Below are 20,881 nucleotides of genomic sequence, written 5' to 3'. Positions count from 1 at the left end.
GGCATTGTCTAAACAGCATCATCCTGAGAGAAATTGGGTTCAGCAGCAACAAACAATCTCAACCTGAGAAAGTTGTGACTAAGCATGCAGCCTGAAATTGCATAAGAGAAACAATTTGAGTCTCCAAACATAACAGACATAAAAATAAAAACACTTTTAATTATGTAAATATGCTTTGAACTGGTGCTGTAAAAAACAGGACACTTTATCTCAATATTTTGACAAGTAATATGTAAATATGCTTTGTACTAGGGTTTCAAAAACAGGACATTAAAGGGCTTTTCTAGGAACATCCAGCGCTAAGCTAGGAACATAGACACCTCAGTGACTGAGGAGTTAAATCAGTCTGTACTGTTACTTTTAACGGATTGTGCAGAAAAGAAAACAGAAACCTCCTCAACTACAACCTCCTTTAAGATTAACACAAGGAGACACAGCAGGGATTACCTGACTCGTGCGCTGAAAAACTTCTTTGTCAGAACAAAAAAGAAACTAAATAATACGCCACCGCTACTAACAAGACTAAAACCCAGGCGGAGAAAAAGCGGGTCATGCGACCCACCGATGAGGATATGCGCTCTGGGCGCTTCAAAGCAATCCTCTCCTTCCCGCCACACTGCCCTTTAATGGTGGTCCATCGTAACACACAGGAGTCTCTCCTAACATGTATGTCCCAACTGCAAACTGGGATAACGGTTACAGTAACCTTGTTATAACACAAAAAACGTCTCTCTATTAAAGCCCTGACACAAGTCAGAACCATGACAAACTCTTTAGTACACTCAGAGATTAACCCATCAATGTCTCTAGAACCCATAAAGCAACCTCCCAAAAAGTTCAAATAAGGAGCTCCACAATACACTGCACACCGCAATAACTTGTATGTGTGTGACCAGTCCCCCTAAGCACCAGCACAAAATCGCTTGCTTGCAAAAACCACAATCAGAGAAAAGAGTAAACTTTCAAAATGAAAAGATAACCCCAGTCTCCAGTCACAGCAGTGCCTGCTCTATGCCCCAATGTAACCTATACTACAAGGTTAGCTATGTCCCCAGTAATAAGCAGGGTCTATCCAGTTCTTAAAGTGAATGTAAATTTTGATGCTAAAGTGCCCGGTTTTTAAAACTTTGATTAAAAACAGGGGCACTTTAATTCAACAAAATTTACATTTCACTCCTGTTGTGACAAAAAAAAAAACTTACCTTTTAAACTTCACAGCAGCTCCAGCTTCCTTCCGGTCTCACAAGCCATTTCTGATGTCAGAAATGATTGATAGGTCATCCTCCAATCACAGCTTCCCCCCGGGAGATTCAGTGTCTGATTCACTGCTGTGATTGGAGGAAGCCGGATGCCTCATTTTAGAACCAGGAAGAGGCTTTGAAACGGGTGGAGGAAGCTGGAGCTGCTGTGAAGATTAAAAGGTAAGTTTTTTTTCACAACAGGAGTGAAATGAAAATTGATGAATTAAAGTGCTCCTGTTTTTAATCAAAGTTTTAAAAACCGGGCACTTTAGCATCAAAATTTACATTCACTTTAAGTGCATAATCTCCCAACCTGGAAGAAAGGGCACTTACCTGCTCTGCTGTCCGGCATGTAGACAGTCCCAGAGTATGAGAGGACACAGCTCCTCACAGGGATCCTTAAAAGAGAAGAACAGAGTAGCCAAACTCTGGTTTTCTATATTAGGGCAGCAACTGTGTGGAAACACAGCAAGTACCTCTTTGCAAGTTCCTAACTGCTTTAAAGCTACCACTGCCCTACTAAGAAGACTGACTTGGAGTACAGCTAGACCCATCCTTTCAAAAAGGGGAAAGATCAGAGTACTACTCTGCTTTCAAAATAAACTCTTGATTGTAGTGAAACAAATCCAATTTTCTTCAGACACTAAGAGTTTACCTCCTCCATGCACGAGAGCAAAGAGAATGACTGGGGTTGGTGGGTAAGGAAGTGATACTTAACAGTCTTTACTGTGGTGCTCTTTGCCTCCTCCTGCTGGCCAGGAGTGATATTCCCAACAGTAATTAAGATGAACCCGTGGACTCACCACATCTTTAGAAGAAAAACTTTAAGTGGTGCAGTGAAAATACAATATTTTGTTAAGCTATGTACACAAAAATCTACACTACAGAATGAAGTCCAAATAAATACATAGCAAAAATGAGGAGAGTCCACGGCTTCATTCCTTACTTGTGAGAAATACTGAGCCTGGCCACCAGGAGGAGGCAAAGACACCCCAGCCAAAGGCTTAAATACCTCCCCCACTTCCCTCATATCCCAGTCATTCTGCCAAGGGAACAAGGAACAGTAGGAGAAATATCAGGGTATAAATGGTGCCAGGAGAACAAAAAAATTTGGTCCGCCCAACGGAGAAAACGGGCGAGGGCCGTGGACGCCCTTAATACAGATGGATAGGAAATTATCAGGTAAGTATAATTTATGTTTTCCATCTTAATATGAGGGGAGTCCACAGCTTCATTCCTTACTTGTGGGAAACATATACCCAAGCTCTAGAGGACACTAAATGAAAACGGGAGGGTAAGAGAGAGGTGGACCCTATTCGGAGGGCACCACAGCCTGCAAAACCTTTCTCCCAAAAGCTGCTTCAGCCGAAGCAAACACGTAAAATTTGTAACATTTTGAAAAAGTATGTAAGGAGGACCAGGTAGTCGCCCTACAAATCTGCTCCATAGAGGCCTCATTCTTGAAGGCCCAAGATGAAGCCACAGCTCTAGTTGAATGAGACATAATCCTCTGAGGAGGCTTATGTCCCGCTGTTTCATATGCTAAGCGAATAATGCTGCTCAACCAAAAAGATAGGGAAGTGGAAGAAGTCTTCTGCGCTTCCCAGAATAGACAACAAGTAATGCCTAAGTCTGTCTAAAATCCTTCGTGGCCTGAAGATGAACCACATCTAGATTATGAAGTCATTGTTCCTTCGAAGGAGGAGGATTAGGACACAAGGAAGGAACCACAATCTCCTGATTGATGTTGCGATTAGACACAACCTTAGGGAAAAACCCAGGAAATTCGGTGGCACCACCTTGTCCTCATAAACCTGGTCAAGCTTAGGAATAGAAGGTTCCTCTGGTAATTTAGGTTCCGGAACCTCTAACGTAGCCAACACTTCCTTTAACAGAAAGCGTAAGTGCTTGATCTAAAGTCTGGTTCCTCCGCAGCCAGAGGTTTAGTTGCAGTAGAGTCCGACCCAGAAAGAGCCTCCTCTGAACCAACAGAGGCGTCTTCATCAGCAAATAATCTAGTACCAGAAAAATCCAACAAATTGGTAGATGACCCCTGGGAAGGATAGCAATATTTGACCTTGCGCTTAGCAGGGTGAGGTAAAGTACTGAAGGCCGCAGACACTGCAGTTTGTAACTGTTCAGAAAAGTCTGGTGGTAAGAGGGCCCCTCCTGAAGGAGGATTAGCAGTGCAATGGGAGGCTGCATGTGTAGTAGGAGATGATTGCAGGGAACGCACTTCATGGGACGGAGACCCCTCAGAGGTGGACAACTCAGTGGTACAAAACATCTTTGTCTTTTTAGATATAATTACCTTATCGAGGCATGTGGAACATAATTGAGCAGGCTGGTATACCGTAGTCGCCACACAAAGATTTAGGAAAAGAGGGAGTACCCTTTAATGCACCACAGTCCTCCATAGCTTGCACTTTAAGATGGACAATAGAACAAGATAAATGGCACCTTTATACCCCCAATGGCGGGGGCACTAACCACCTCCTATAACCCAGGCCCCCGCACGATCAGGAAAAAGGAAGTCAATGAGACCACACCTGGTCACATGGAGTGTCATGCAGGACCGCCCCTGCTCCATAGAGAAACACGCCAAGAATAAGAGGCCGCTCAGTTAACTCAAAAACGAAAGTAAAACCTAAATGTTCCACATCTACCTGAGCCTCATCTCACACATATAACAGCATAAAACATAATAAAGCAAGTTATGTATAAATCCCCTCTGTTCAATAACTTCCTTCCGGAGATATTAACCCTTGATTCCATACAGATAAAGGAGTCACACTGTAACCTCTGTCTTCTTACATTATCATATGAGATAAAATGAAACGATCTTACCGGAATCTCTGCTGTGGAACAGACACACAGCCTCTCAAGTTTGACAGTCTTGTAACATCGCACCTGACATGGACTTAAGTTATAGTAGCAGACAGTGAAACTCGTCAACACTGATTGCTTAGGAGCTGTTAATACGCGTCTGGATGGTTACACAGAAAGACTCTCCCTGCATCTCCAGACTCTAACATTCGTCAATGCTCTCAATGAGAGGCTGACAATACTACTTAAAACTCCAGTCCCATACCAAAGAGTACTACCCTCCATAATGGGGTGAGGTAGCTCAGTTGATAAATGCCCTGACTACAAAAAAACAGAATTTATGTTTACCTGATAAATTACTTTCTCCAACGGTGTGTCCGGTCCACGGCGTCATCCTTACTTGTGGGATATTCTCTTCCCCAACAGGAAATGGCAAAGAGCCCAGCAAAGCTGGTCACATGATCCCTCCTAGGCTCCGCCTACCCCAGTCATTCGACCGACGTTAAGGAGGAATATTTGCATAGGAGAAACCATATGTTACCGTGGTGACTGTAGTTAAAGAAAATAAATTATCAGACCTGATTAAAAAAACCAGGGCGGGCCGTGGACCGGACACACCGTTGGAGAAAGTAATTTATCAGGTAAACATAAATTCTGTTTTCTCCAACATAGGTGTGTCCGGTCCACGGCGTCATCATTACTTGTGGGAACCAATACCAAAGCTTTAGGACACGGATGAAGGGAGGGAGCAAATCAGGTCACCTAAATGGAAGGCACCACGGCTTGCAAAACCTTTCTCCCAAAAATAGCCTCAGAAGAAGCAAAAGTATCAAAGTTGTAAAATTTAGAAAAAGTGTGCAGTGAAGACCAAGTCGCTGCCTTACATATCTGATCAACAGAAGCCTCGTTCTTGAAGGCCCATGTGGAAGCCACAGCCCTAGTGGAGTGAGCTGTGATTCTTTCAGGAGGCTGCCGTCCGGCAGTCTCATAAGCCAATCGGATAATGCTTTTAATCCAGAAGGAGAGAGAGGTAGAAGTTGCTTTTTGACCTCTCCGTTTACCAGAATAAACAACAAACAAAGACGAAGTTTGTCTGAAATCCTTAGTAGCTGCTAAGTAAAATTTGAGAGCACGAACTACATCCAAGTTGTGCAACAAACGTTCCTTCTTTGAAACTGGATTAGGACACAAAGAAGGCACAACTATCTCCTGGTTAATGTTTTTGTTAGAAACAACTTTTGGAAGAAAACCAGGTTTAGTACGCAAAACCACCTTATCTGCATGGAACACCAGATAAGGAGAAGAACACTGCAGAGCAGATAATTCTGAAACTCTTCTAGCAGAAGAAATTGCAACCAAAAACAAAACTTTCCAAGATAATAACTTAATATCAACGGAATGTAAGGGTTCAAACGGAACCCCCTGAAGAACTGAAAGAACTAGGTTGAGACTCCAAGGAGGAGTCAAAATTTTGTAAACAGGCTTGATTCTAACCAGAGCCTGAACAAAGGCTAGAACATCTGGCACAGCTGCCAGCTTTTTGTGAAGTAACACAGACAAGGCAGAAATCTGTCCCATCAAGGAACTTGCAGATAATCCTTTTTCCAATCCTTCTCGAAGGAAGGATAGACTCTTAACCTTGTCCCAAGGGAATCCTGCAGATTCACACCAACAGATATACCAAATTATGTGGTAATTTTTCTGGTTACAGGCTTTCAGGCCTGAACAAGAGTATTAATAACAGAATCTGAGAACCCTCGCTTTGATAAGATCAAGCGTTCAATCTCCAAGCAGTCAGCTGGAGTGGGTCGAACGGACCTAGAACAAGAAGGTCTCGTCTCAAAGGTAGCTTCCATGGTGGAGCCGATGACATATTCACCAGATCTGCATACCAAGTCCTGCGTGGCCACGCAGGAGCTATCAAAATCACCGACGCCCTCTCCTGATTGATCCTGGCTACCAGCCTGGGGATGAGAGGAAACGGCGGGAACACATAAGCTAGTTTGAAGGTCCAAGGTGCTACTAGTGCATCCACTAGAGCCGCCTTGGGATCCCTGGATCTGTACCCGTAGTAAGGAACTCTGAAGTTCTGACGAGAGGCCATCAGATCCATGTCTGGAATGCCCCACGGTTGAGTGACTTGGGCAAAGATTTCCGGATGGAGTTCCCACTCCCCCGGATGCAATGTCTGACGACTCAGAAAATCCGCTTCCCAATTTTCCACTCCTGGGATGTGGATAGCAGACAGGTGGCAGGAGTGAGACTCCGCCCATAGAATGATTTTGGTCACTTCTTCCATCGCTAGGGAACTCCTTGTTCCCCCCTGATGGTTGATGTATGAACTTGGCCCTCGCTAGCTGAGGCCAAGCTTTGAGAGCATTGAATATCGCTCTCAGTTCCAGAATATTTATCGGTAGAAGAGATTCTACCCGAGACCAAAGACCCTGAGCTTTCAGGGATCCCCAGACCGCGCCCCAGCCCATCAGACTGGCGTCGGTCGTGACAATGACCCACTCTGGTCTGCGGAAGGTCATCCCTTGTGACAGGTTGTCCAGGGACAGCCACCAACGGAATGAGTCTCTGGTCCTCTGATTTACTTGTATCTTCGGAGACAAGTCTGAATAGTCCCCATTCCACTGACTGAGCATGAACAATTGTAATGGTCTTAGATGAATGCGCACAAAAGGAACTATGTCCATTGCCGCTACCATCAAACCTATCACTTCCATGCACTGCGCTATGGAAGGAAGAGGAACGGAATGAAGTATCCGACAAGAGTCTAGAAGTTTTGTTTTTCTGGCTTCTGTCAGAAAAATCCTCATTTCTAAGGAGGCTATTATAGTTCCCAAGAAGGGAACCCTCGTTGACAGAGATAGAGAACTCTTTTCCACGTTCACTTTCCATCCGTGAGATCTGAGAAAGGCCAGGACAATGTCCGTGTGAGCCTTTACTTGAGGAAGGGACGACGCTCGAATCAGAATGTCGTCCAAGTAAGGTACTACAGCAATGCCCCTTGGTCTTAGCACCGCCAGAAGGGACCCTAGTACCTATGAGAAAATCCTAGGAGCAGTGGCTAATCCGAAAGAAAACGCCACGAACTGGAAATGCTTGTCCAGGAATGCAAACCTTAGGAACCGATGATGTTCCTTGTGGATAGGAATATGTAGATACGCATCCTTGAAATCCACCTTGGTCATGAATTGACCTTCCTGGATGGAAGGAAGAAGTGTTCGAATGGTTTCCATCTTGAACGATGGAACCTTGAGAAACTTGTTCAAGATCTTGAGATCTAAGATTGGTCTGAACGTTCCCTCTTTTTTGGGAACTATGAACAGATTGGAGTAGAACCCCATCCCTTGTTCTCCTAATGGAACAGGATGAATCACTCCCATTTTTAGCAGGTCTTCTACCCAATGTAAGAATGCCTGTCTTCTTATGTGGTCTGAAGACAACTGAGACCTGTGGAACCTCCCCCTTGGAGGAAGCCCCTTGAACTCCAGAGAATAACCTTGGGAGACTATTTCTAGCGCCCAAGGATCCAGAACATCTCTTGCCCAAGCCTGAGCGAAGAGAGAGAGTCTGCCCCCCACCAGATCCGGTCCCGGATCGGGGGCCCGCATTTCATGCTGTCTTGGTAGCAGTGGCAGGTTTCCTGGCCTGCTTTCCTTTGTTCCAGCCTTGCATAGGTCTCCAGGCTGGATTGGCTTGAGAAGTATTACCTTCCTGCTTAGAGGACGTAGCCCCTGGGGCTGATCCGTTTCTGCGAAAGGGACGAAACTTAGGTTGAAAAGACCTATCCTGAGGAAGGGCGTGGCCCTTGCCCCCAGTGATATCAGAGATAATCTCTTTCAAGTCAGGGCCAAAGAGTGTTTTCCCCTTGAAAGGAATGTCAGGCAATTGTTCTTGGAAGACGCATCCGCTGCCCAAGATTTTAACCAAAGCGCTCTGCGCCACAATAGCAAACCCAGAATTTTTTCGCCGCTAACCTAGCCAATTGCAAGGTGGCGTCTAGGGTGAAAGAATTAGCCAATTTAAGAGCACGAATTCTGTCCATAATCTCCTCATAAGAAGAAGAATTACTAATAATCGCCTTTCCTAGCTCATCAAACTAGAAACACGCGGCTGCAGTGACAGGGACAATGCATGCAATTGGTTGTAGAAGGGAACCTTGCTGAACAAACATCTTTTTTAGCAGACCTTCTAATTTTTTATCCATAGGATCTTGGAAAGCACAACTATCTTCTATGGTATAGTGGCGCGCTTGTGTAGAGTAGAAACCGCCCCCTCGACCTTGGGGACTGTCTGCCATCAGTCCTTTCTGGGGTCGACTATAGGAAAACAATTTTTTAAATATGGGGGGAGGTACTAAAGGTATACCGGGCCTGTCCCATTCTTTACTAACAATGTACGCCACCCGCTTGGATATAGGAAAAGCTTCGGGGGGCCCCGGGGCCACTAAGAACTTTTCCATTTTACATAATGGTTCTGGAATGACCAGATAATCACAATCATCCAAATTGGATAACACCTCCTTAAGCAGAGCGCGGAGATGTTCCAACTTAAATTTAAAAGTAATCACATCAGGTTCAGCTTGTTGAGAAATGTTTCCTGAATCTGAAATTTCTCCCTCAGACAAAACCTCCCTGGCCCCCTCAGACTGGTGTAGGGGCCCTTCAGAAACCATATCATCAGCGTTCTCATGCTCTACAGAATTTTCTAAAACAGAGCAGTCGCGCTTTCGCTGATAAGTGGGCATATTGGCTAAAATGTTTTTGATAGAATTATCCATTACAGCCGTTAAATGTTGCATAGTAAGGAGTATTGGCGCACTAGATGTACTAGGGGCCTCCTGTATGGGCAAGACTGGTGTAGACGAAGGAGGGGATGATGCAGTACCATGCTTACTCCCCTCACTTGAGGAATCATCTTGGGCATCATTTTTACTAAATTTTTTTATGACATAAAATACATATAGTTAAATGAGAAGGAACCTTGGTTTCCCCACAGTCAGAACACAATCTATCTGGTAGTTCAGACATGTTAAACAGGCATAAACTTGATAACAAAGCACAAAAAACGTTTTAAAATAAAACCGTTACTGTCACTTTAAATTTTAAACTAAACACACTTTATTACTGCAATTGCGAAAAAGTATGAAGGAATTGTTCAAAATTCACCAAAATTTCACCACAGTGTCTTAAAGCCTTAAAAGTATTGCACACCAAATTTGGAAGCTTTAACCCTTAAAATAACGGAACCGGAGCCGTTTTTATATTTAACCCCTTTACAGTCCCTGGAATCTGCTTTGCTGAGACCCAACCAAGCCCAAAGGGGAATACGATACCAAATGATGCCTTCAGAAAGACTTTTCTATGTATCAGAGCTCCACACACATGCAGCTGCATGCCATGCTGTCCTCAAAAACAAGTGCACCATACCGGCGCGAAAATGAGGCTCTGACTATGATTAGGGAAAGCCCCTAAAGAATAAGGTGTCTAAAACAGTGCCTGCCGATATAATCATATCAAAATACCCAGAATAAATGATTCCTCAAGGCTAAATATGTGTTAATAATGAATCGATTTAGCCCAGAAAAAGTCTACAGTCTTAATAAGCCCTTGTGAAGCCCTTATTTACTATCTTAATAAACATGGCTTACCGGATCCCATAGGGAAAATGACAGCTTCCAGCATTACATCGTCTTGTTAGAATGTGTCATACCTCAAGCAGTAAGAGACTGCACACTGTTCCCCCAACTGAAGTTAATTGCTCTCAACAGTCCTGTGTGGAACAGCCATGGATTTTAGTTACGGTGCTAAAATCATTTTCCTCATACAAACAGAAATCTTCATCTCTTTTCTGTTTCTGAGTAAATAGTACATACCAGCACTATTTTAAAATAACAAACTCTTGATTGAATAATAAAAACTACAGTTAAACACTAAAAAACTCTAAGCCATCTCCGTGGAGATGTTGCCTGTACAACGGCAAAGAGAATGACTGGGGTAGGCGGAGCCTAGGAGGGATCATGTGACCAGCTTTGCTGGGCTCTTTGCCATTTCCTGTTGGGGAAGAGAATATCCCACAAGTAAGGATGACGCCGTGGACCGGACACACCTATGTTGGAGAAACATAATTTATGTAAGAACTTACCTGATAAATTCATTTCTTTCATATTAGCAAGAGTCCATGAGCTAGTGACGTATGGGATATACATTCCTACCAGGAGGGGCAAAGTTTCCCAAACCTCAAAATGCCTACAAATACACCCCTCACCACACCCACAAATCAGTTTAACGAATAGCCAAGAAGTGGGGTGATAAGAAAAAAGTGCGAAAGCATAAAAAATAAGGAATTGGAAATAATTGTGCTTTATAAAAAAAATCATAACCACCACAAAAAAAGGGGTGGGCCTCATGGACTCTTGCTAATATGAAAGAAATTAATTTATCAGGTAAGTTCTTACATAAATTATGTTTTCTTTCATGTAATTAGCAAGAGTCGATGAGCTAGTGACGTATGGGATAATGACTACCCAAGATGTGGATCTTTCCACGCAAGAGTCACTAGAGAGGGAGGGATAAAATAAAGACAGCCAATTCCTGCTGAAAATAATCCACATCCAAAATAAAGTTTAAATGAACATAAGCAGAAGATTCAAACTGAAACAGCTGCCTGAAGTACTTTTCTACCAAAAACTGCTTCAGAAGAAGAAAACACATCAAAATGGTAGAATTTAGTAAAAGTATGCAAAGAGGACCAAGTTGCTGCTTTGCAAATCTGATCAACCGAAGCTTCATTCCTAAACGCCCAGGAAGTAGAAACTGACCTAGTACAATGAGCTGTAATCCTTTGAGGCGGAGTTTTACCCGACTCGACATAAGCATGATGAATTAAAGATTTCAACCAAGATGCCAAAGAAATGGCAGAGGCCTTCTGACCTTTCCTAGAACCGGAAAAGTTAACAAATAGACTAGAAGTCTTTCGGAAAGTCTTAGTAGCTTCAACATAATATTTCAAAGCTCTAACCACATCCAAAGAATGCAATGATTTCTCCTTAGAATTCTTAGGAGTAGGACATAATGAAGGAACCACAATCTCTCTACTAATGTTGTTGGAATTCACAACCTTAGGTAAAAATTCAAAAGAAGTTCGCAACACCGCCTTATCCTGATGAAAAATCAAAAAAGGAGACTCACAAGAAAGAGCAGATAATTCAGAAACTCTTCTGGCAGAAGAGATGGCCAAAAGGAACAAAAGTTTCCAAGAAAGTAATTTAATGTCCAATGAATGCATAGGTTCAAACGGAGGAGCTTGAAGAGCCCCCAGAACCAAATTCAAACTCCAAGGAGGAGAAATTGACTTAATAACAGGTTTTATACGCACCAAAGCTTGTACAAAACAATGAATATCAGGAAGATTAGCAATCTTTCTGTGAAAAAGAACAGAAAGAGCAGAGATTTGTCCTTTCAAGGAACTTGCAGACAAACCTTTATCCAAACCATCCTGAAGAAACTGTAAAATTCTTGGAATTCTAAAAGAATGCCAGGAAAACTGATGAGAAAGACACCAAGAAATATAAGTCTTCCAGACTCTATAATATATCTCCCTAGATACAGATTTACGAGCCTGTAACATAGTATTAATCACAGAGTCAGAGAACCCTCTTTGGCTAAGAATCAAGCGTTCAATCTCCATACCTTTAAATTTAAGGATTTGAGATCCTAATGGAAAAAAGGACCTTGAGACAGAAGGTCTGGTCTTAACGGAAGAGTCCACGGTTGGCAAGAAGCCATCCGGACAAGATCCGCATACCAAAACCTGTGAGGCCATGCTGGAGCTACCAGCAGAACAAACGAGCATTCCTTCAGAATTTTGGAGATCACTCTTGGAAGAAGAACTAGAGGCGGAAAGATATAGGCAGGATGATACTTCCAAGGAAGTGACAATGCATCCACTGCTTCCGCTTGAGGATCCCTGGATCTGGACAGATACCTGGGAAGTTTCTTGTTTAGATGAGAGGCCATCAGATCTATTTCTGGAAGCCCCCACATTTGAACAATCTGAAGAAATACCTCTGGGTGAAGAGACCATTCGCCCGGATGCAACGTTTGGCGACTGAGATAATCCGCTTCCCAATTGTCTATACCTGGGATATGAACCACAGAAACTAGACAGGAGCTGGATTCCGCCCAAACCAGAATTCAAGATATTTCTTTCATAGCTAGAGGACTGTGAGTCCCTCCTTGATGATTGATGTATGCTGCAGTTGTGACATTGTCTGTCTGAAAACAAATGAACGATTCTCTCTTCAGAAGAGGCCAAGACTGAAGAGCTCTGAAAATTGCACGGAGTTCCAAAATATTGATCGGTAATCTCACCTCCTGAGATTCCCAAACCCCTTGTGCCGTCAGAGACCCCCACACAGCTCCCCAACCTGTAAGACTTGCATCTGTTGAAATTACAGTCCAGGTCGGAAGAACAAAAGAAGCCCCCTGAATTAAACGATGGTGATCTGTCCACCACGTCAGAGAGTGTTGTACAATCGGTTTTAAAGATATTAATTGAGATATCTTTGTGTAATCCCTGCACCATTGGTTCAGCATACAGAGCTGAAGAGGTCGCATGTGAAAACGAGCAAAGGGGATCGCGTCCGATGCAGCAGTCATAAGACCTAGAATTTCCATGCATAAGGCTACCGAAAGGAATGATTGTGACTGAAGGTTTCGACAAGCTGATATCAATTTTAGACTTGTCTGTCAAAGATAGAGTCATGGACACTGAATCTATCTGGAAACTCAAAAAGGTTACCCTTGTCTGAGGAATCAATGAACTTTTTAGTAAATTGATCCTCCAACCATGATCTTGAAGAAACAACACAAGTCGATTCGTATGAGATTCTGCTAAATGTAAAAACTGAGCAAGTACCAAGATATCGTCCAAATAAGGAAATACCACAATACCCTGTTCTCTGATTACAGACAGAAGGGCACCGAGAACCTTTGTAAAAATTCTTGGAGCTGTTGCTAGACCAAACGGTAGAGCCACAAACTGGTAATGCTTGTCTAGGAAAGAGAATCTCAGAAACTGAAAGTGATCTGGATGAATCGGAATATGTAGATATGCATCCTGTAAATCTATTGTAGACATATAATGCCCTTGCTGAACAAAAGGCAGGATAGTCCTTATAGTTACCATTTTGAATGTTGGTATCCTTACATAACAATTCAATATCTTTAGATCCAGAACTGGTCTGAAGGAATTCTCCTTCTTTGGTACAATGAAGAGATTTGAATAAAACCCCAGCCCCCGTTCCAGAACTGGAACTGGCATAATTACTCCAGCCAACTCTAGATCTGAAACACATTTCAGAAATGCTTGAGCCTTCGCTGGATTTACTGGGACACGGGAAAGAAAAAATCTCTTTGCAGGAGGTCTTATTTTGAAGCCAATTCTGTACCCTTCTGAAACAATGTTCTGAATCCAAAGATTGTGAACAGATTTGGTCCAAATTTCTTTGAAAAAACGTAACCTGCCCCCTACCAGCTGAGCTGGAATGAGGGCCGCACCTTCATGTGGACTTAGAAGCTGGCTTTGATTTTCTAGAAGGCTTGGATTTATTCCAGACTGGAGATGGTTTCCAAACTGATACCGCTCCTGAGGATGAAGGATCAGTTTCTGTTCCTTGTTGTGACGAAAGGAACGAAAACGATTATTAGGCCTGAATTTACCTTTAGATTTTTTATCCTGTGGTAAAAAAATTCCTTTCCCTCCAGTAACAGTTGAAATAATAGAATCCAACTGAGAACCAAATAATTTATTACCCTGGAAAGAAAGGGAAAGCAGAGTAGAATTAGAAGACATATCAGCATTCCAAGTTTTAAGCCATAAAGCTCTTCTAGCTAAAATAGCTAGAGACATATACCTGACATCAACCCTAATGATATCAAAGATGGCATCACAAATAAAATTATTAGCATGTTGAAGAAGAATAATAATGCTATGAGAATTATGATCTGTGACTTGTTGCGCTAAAGCTTCCAACCAAAAAGTTGAAGCTGCAGCAAAATCCGCCAAAGATATAGCAGGTCTAAGAAGATTACTTGAACACAAATAGGCTTTTCTTAGAAAGGATTCAATTTTCCTATCTAAAGGATCCTTAAAGGAAGTACCATCTGCCGTAGGAATCGTAGTACGCTTAGCAAGAATAGAGACAGCCCCATCAACCTTAGGGATTTTGTCCCAAAACTCTAATCTGTCAGATGGCACAGGATATAATTGCTTAAAACGTTTAGAGGGAGTGAATGAATTACCCAAATTATTCCATTCCCTGGAAATTACTTCAGAAATAGCACTAGGAACAGGAAAAACTTCTGGAATAACTACAGGAGATTTAAAAACCTTATCTAAACGTTTAGATTTAGTATCAAGAGGACCAGAATCCTCAATTTCTAAAGCAAATAGAACTTCTTTAAGTAAAGAACGAATAAATTCCATTTGAAATAAATATGAAGATTTATCAGCATCAACCTCTGAGACAGAATCCTCTGAACCAGAAGAACCATTATCAGAATCAGAATGATGATGTTCATTTAAAAATTCATCTGAACAATGAGAAGTTTTAAAAGATTTTTTATGTTTACTAGAAGGAGGAATAACAGACAAAGCCTTCTTAATGGATTCAGAAACAAAATCTCTTATGTTATCAGGAACACTCTGAGTATTAGATGTTGACGGAACAGAAACAGGTAATGGAACTTTACTAAAGGAAATTTTATCTGCATTAACAAGTTTGTCATGACATTCAATACAAACAACAGCTGGAGGAACAGATACCAAAAGTTTACAGCAGATACACTTAGCTTTGGTAGCTCCAGCACCAGGCAGCGATTTTCCTGAAGTATCTTCTGACTCAGTTGCAACGTGGGACATCTTCCAATATGTAATAGAAAAAACAACATATAAAGCAAAATAGATCAAATTCCTTAAATGACAGTTTCAGGAATGGGAAAAAATGCCAGTGAACAAGCTTCTAGCAACCAGAAGCAATAAATAATGAGACTTAAATAATGTGGAGACAAAAGTGACGCCCATATTTTTTTAGCGCCAAATAAGACGCCCACATTATTTGGCGCCTAAATGCTTTTGGCGCCAAAAATGACGCCACATCCGGAACGCCGACACTTTTGACGCAAAAAAACATCAAAAAAATGACGCAACTTCCGGCGACACGTATGACGCCGGAAACAGAAAAAAAAAATTGCGCCAAAAAAGTCCGCGCCAAGAATGACGCAATAAAATGAAGCATTTTCAGCCCCCGCGAGCCTAACAGCCCACAGGGAAAAGTCAAATTTTTAAGGAAAGAAAAAATGATTGATTCAAATGCATTATCCCAAATATGAAACCGACTGTCTGAAAATAAGGAATGTTGAACATCCTGAGTCAAGGCAAATAAATGTTTGAATACATATATTTAGAACTTTATTAAAAAAGTGCCCAACCATAGCTTAGAGTGTCACAGAAAATAAGACTTACTTACCCCAGGACACTCATCTACATGTTGTAGAAAGCCAAACCAGTACTGAAACGAAAATCAGCAGAGGTAATGGTATATATATATATATATATATAAAAGAGTATATCGTCGATCTGAAAAGGGAGGTAAGAGATGAATCTCTACGACCGATAACAGAGAACCTATGAAATAGACCCCGTAGAAGGAGATCATTGCATTCAAATAGGCAATACTCTCCTCACATCCCTCTGACATTCACTGCACGCTGAGAGGAAAACCGGGCTCCAACCTGCTGCGGAGCGCATAACGTAGAATCTAGCACAAACTTACTTCACCACCTCCATAGGAGGCAAAGTTTGTAAAACTGATTTGTGGGTGTGGTGAGGGGTGTATTTGTAGGCATTTTGAGGTTTGGGAAACTTTGCCCCTCCTGGTAGGAATGTATATCCCATACGTCACTAGCTCATGGACTCTTGCTAATTACATGAAAGAAAAGTCTGTTTAAAAGATCCAAGGTCACAGGTTGAAATCCCGGCAGGGCCGACTCAGCCCTTTATCCTTTCCGAGGTCGATAAAATGAGTACCATTAAATTGGGTAATAATAACTATTACTATTCAGCTGCTGATTTGGTTAATTCAGAGAACGAGCGCTGAAAAAGTGCTTTGAATCCCACTGGGAGAAAGGCGCAATATAAATACCAGTAATAATAATAATAATAATAATAAGAGACTTCTCCGAATCTTCCGACAAATCTCTGCCATACTCCTGTGACGAAAAGCAAAGAATGACTGGGGGATGAGGGAGGTATTTAAAGGGACAGTCAACACCAGAATTTTTGTTGTTTAAAAAGATAGATAATTCCTTTATTACCCATTCCCCAGTTTTGCAAAACCAACACTGTTATATTAATACACTTTTTACTTCTGTGACTAACTTGTATCTAAGCATCTTCTGACCGCCCCATATCACATGACTTTTAGTTATCTATTGACTTGCATTTTAGCCAATTAGTGCAGTGTCTGCCACTTGCCACGAGCGTGATCACAATGCTATCTATATGGCCTACATGAGCTTGCTCTCCCCTGCTGTGAAAAGTAAATAAAATAGAGGCGGCCTTTAAGGGCTTAGAAATTACCATATGTGCCTTCCTAGGTTTGCTTTCAACTAGAATACCAAGAGAACAAAGCAAAATTGTTGATAAAAGTAAATTGGAAAGTTGTTTAAAATTACATGCCCTATTTGAAAAATGAAAGTTTTTTTTTGACTTGACTGTCCCTTTAAGCCTTTGGCTGGGGTGTCTTTGTCTCCTCCTGGTGGCCAGGTTCTGTATTCCTACAAGTAAGAAATGAAGATGTGGACTCTCCTCATATTAAGATGGAAATTAGTAAAGCCTGTCAGGCCTCAAGCGATAAAGAATTTTCTCAAATACATATTGATGACAAATCTCACCTAATCTGTTAGTGGGGTTTCTCTTGAACAACATGCGCAGTAAACTCTGAGCCTCTGGAGTTAGAAATTGAGGCATCCCAAGCTTGGCCCTAAACATTAGGAAAAAAGTTTGGATATGAGGTATTCTATGATGAAGTGACAATAATAACAGCTAGTTACCATACAGGAAACAACATGTTTAATACCAGTACAGCCTAAATTCAAGTTAATAACTGTTTTTCAGCTAAGAAAATATATTTACTGCTATTTGACAAATGTAACAACAGCACATGCTTACAAACAGATTTCCAGTATAAAATATGCAGACATGCGTTCTCTTAAATATGCAACTCCTTCAGACAGACTGACTCTTACATTGGACTAGATTACGAGTGGCGCACAATCGTTTGCATGCAAGCGATATTGGGTTTATCCCGTCTGTTTGCTTGCGTCGGGAGTAGGGCACATATTACAAGTTGAAACTAAATGTGACCGGTTGAGCGCAATTGAAGCTAACGTGCATCAGGTTAGTGTGATTTCAGACCTCTGGTTAACTGTTACGCTCGATTAAAAAGTTGCACAAAACGCATGAAAAATACATGTAAAAGTACAGTTACACTCAACACCATCTAATAAAAATTGTTCTAAAAAAATATTGCACAAAAGGTCATAAAGGCTCAAAGATATGAGGTCTTAGAAAACACAGGGCTTTAACAGACTTACATATACATGTCTAAATATGTATATATGTCTATATATGTATACATATGTATATACACAAATACACACGTACCTATATATAGAAGTGCATTGTAGCCCTTTGCAGTCAAGTAGATGAAAACATGTAAAAGCATATTTATGCAATATTCATATTTAACTAAGGTTTTAACTATGTATTTACTGACTATATTTCACATTGCAATGTTCTGAACATAGCAGAATATGTTCTATGTATTTCTAAATAGATATTCCTATATTTATCTATATATATCTATAGTATTTACTTATATACAATCATCTATATAAAGGTATAGATATATATTTTATCAAAATACCTTCAGGTAGAAATATGTATTTATGAAAAAATAGAACATATTCTTCTACACGATGAACCAAGAATGTGAAATATTGTTAGCACACGTGAGAATATGCGATCGGGTTACAACGCAAGTGGTTGTTAGTCCCCCCCCCAATGTTTTTGCTCCATTGACTTTTATGAGTGAACATGTTAAGGCACGCGCAATATTCGATGTTCGTCTTTATGCGTGCAATGGGTTAAATAGCAATTGAAAACTGTTTACTTTCAACTTGTAATACGAGCGCAATCTGACGCACGCTAAAAGCTTACTTCTAGCGCAGATAGTGTGCAAGCGAAAATGCTAAATAAAAAATAGTGATCCGCTAGTAACCTAGCCCATTGATGGGAAGATATAAAAGTAAATTTGCAATGTTAAAATTATGTAAGTGATGTGTAATGCAAATGACATTACACCTGTTTATTTATATGAATTAAAAGGAACAATAAATACTAAAATAGATGTTATAAGCACAGTATTGAGCTTATCCTCTGTTTGCCTCTAGGCTAGCTTTCACTGCATTCCAGTGCTGACATGTTTGCCCAAAACTAATAATCTTTATGCAGAAGAAATATATTACTTACTTCAGAATCATGGTCATAGTTTCTTTTCGGTCTTTTCCTTGAAAGGGTAACGTACCAGTAAGCATCTCAAACTGAGAAGACAGAACGAAAAAAAATTATGCTTACCCTGATAAATTATTTTCTTTCATGGTGGTGAGAGTCCACGATCAATTATTCCTAGGGAATTATTCTTCTCTACCACTAGTAGGCTGCAAAGATTCCCAAACCAAAGTGCCCTATAAAACCCCACCCACATACCTCAGTCTAACATATAGCCAAGTAAAGCAAGGTAAGAAAAAGGAATAAAAGCTTTAAAAGGAGCAGGGTAGAAAAAAAGATGTACTAAAGAAACAAAACTAACAGCTCTAAAGGATTTAGCATACCAATACCGGACATGTGCAAAGCCGAGGACCGATGTAACTATAATAAAACTAAAAGAAATGTGCACAACCCCAATGCTTGTAAATCCAATATCCAATGCATGAAAATTAAACTAAGCGTGCCCAAAAAGTTGAAACGTGCAAAACAGCAAGGGGAATAATGTAAAGGATTCTGTCCCAGGGATATATATATTCAAAGAGAGGAAGGCACTCGCCAGATTTGACAAGGAGATCATTTTTATTCCTTATTTGTAACGTTTCAGGGTTTTAACGTTACAATTTTTTTAATCTCCTTGTCAAATCCGGCGAGTGCCTTCCTCTCTTTGAATGTTTTGGACTCCTTTGATGTGCACCCCGGTGATTTAAGGTTACCGTGAGTACTAGGTTACACTACATAGATTATATATATATATGTATATACATATACACACACAGAGTATCTTACAAAAATGAGTACACCCCTAGCATTTTTGTAAATATTTGATTATATCTTTTCATGTGACAACATGGAAGAAATTACACTTTGCTACAATGTAAAGTAGTGAGTGTACAGCCTGTATAACAGTGTAAATGTTCAGTCCCCTAAAAATAACTCACACAGCCATTAATGTCTAAACCGTTGGCAACAAAAGTGAGTACAACCCTAAGTGGAAATGTCCAAATTGGGCCCAATTAACCATTTTTCCTCCCCGGTGTCATGTGACTCAGTGTTAAAAGGTCTCAGGTGTGAATGGGGAGCAGGTGTGTTAAATTTAGTGTTATCGCTCTCACACATTCTCATACTGGTCACTGGAAGTTCAACTTGGCACCTTATGGCAAAGAACTCTGCAGATCTGAAAAAAAGAATGGTTGCTCTACATAAAGATGGCCTAGGCTATAAGAAGATTGCCAAGACCCTGAAACTGAGCTGCAGCACGGTGACCAAGACCATACAGCGGTTTCACAGGACAGGTTCCACTCAGAACAGGCCTCGCCATGGTCGACCAAAGAAGTTGAGTGCACATGCTCAGCGTCATATCCAGAGATTGTCTTTGGGAAATAGACGTATGAGTGCTGCCAGCATTGCTGCCGAGGTTGAAGGAGTGGGGGGTCAGCCTGTCAGTACTCAGACAAGTGTGTCTTATAGTCAAGCATGGTGGTGGGAGTGTCATGGTCTGGGCTGCATGAGTGCTGCCGGCACTGAGGAGCTACAGTTCATTGAGGGAACCATGAATGCCGACATGTACTGTGACATAATGAAGGTGGGGGAGCGCAAGGTCTCTAAAATCCACCAGCTCTGTGATGTCATCATGGAGGAGTGGAAGAGGACTCCAGTGCAGTGGCGTATTATGGCCTAGGCCAACAAAGCTGGTGCCTAGGGCAGCACATCTGTCCTATCCTCTCTCTAAAAGCCAGCACACAGTACAGTGAGCGATAAAGTGCAGGCTTTTACAGAGAAGACAAGGCACATGCGTTGATTAAGGTCGCTCTTTACAGACAGTGCTCCTTTAAACCGTTGCTTAATTTAGAGCTGCCGGGCATTTTTGCAGTGGAAGCGTTCTTGGTGAGAAACTTGACTGGGGATATGCTTCCAAGGTGAGGCTGGAGGAAAAGACCTTGTGCCGACATGCTGCCTCCCCTTATCAGCTTTGGTGGGTCTGCGAGCGCAGTGCTTATTGCAGGTCTTAGCAGCTAACAGACTGGATAATTCTGTGCACTGCTTAGATCAGCTTGTGATGTCTAATCATAAACTCTCAGTGCTAATGTATGTTAGCTACTAATAGCTAGCTTTCTCTGCATTCATGAACCCATGCAATAAATAGTAAACGGACACTTAAAAAGTTTCATTACTTGAATAATCGTAATTAATGT

The 20,881-nt window shown here is 41.4% G+C and overlaps 1 protein-coding gene across 2 annotated transcripts in view; it reads right to left on the bottom strand.

Annotated features, from left to right (window-relative positions):
• Positions 1-20,881, bottom strand: part of RPS6KA3 (ribosomal protein S6 kinase A3) — a 466,291-nt gene that overhangs the window by 186,398 nt on the left and 259,012 nt on the right. For both annotated transcript variants that reach the window (XM_053706379.1, XM_053706380.1), the window contains 2 exons: positions 18,672-18,742; positions 17,033-17,121 (listed from right to left, as the gene is read on the bottom strand). In XM_053706379.1, coding sequence (XP_053562354.1) covers positions 17,033-17,121; positions 18,672-18,742 — 160 coding nt within the window. The remainder of the gene's footprint in view (positions 1-17,032; positions 17,122-18,671; positions 18,743-20,881) is intronic.

Source organism: Bombina bombina, chromosome 3 (genome assembly GCF_027579735.1).
Source record: "Bombina bombina isolate aBomBom1 chromosome 3, aBomBom1.pri, whole genome shotgun sequence".
NCBI classification, from domain to species: domain Eukaryota; kingdom Metazoa; phylum Chordata; class Amphibia; order Anura; family Bombinatoridae; genus Bombina; species Bombina bombina.
Note: the sequence above shows the minus strand (reverse complement) of the source record. Positions and strands in the feature narration are given on the sequence as shown.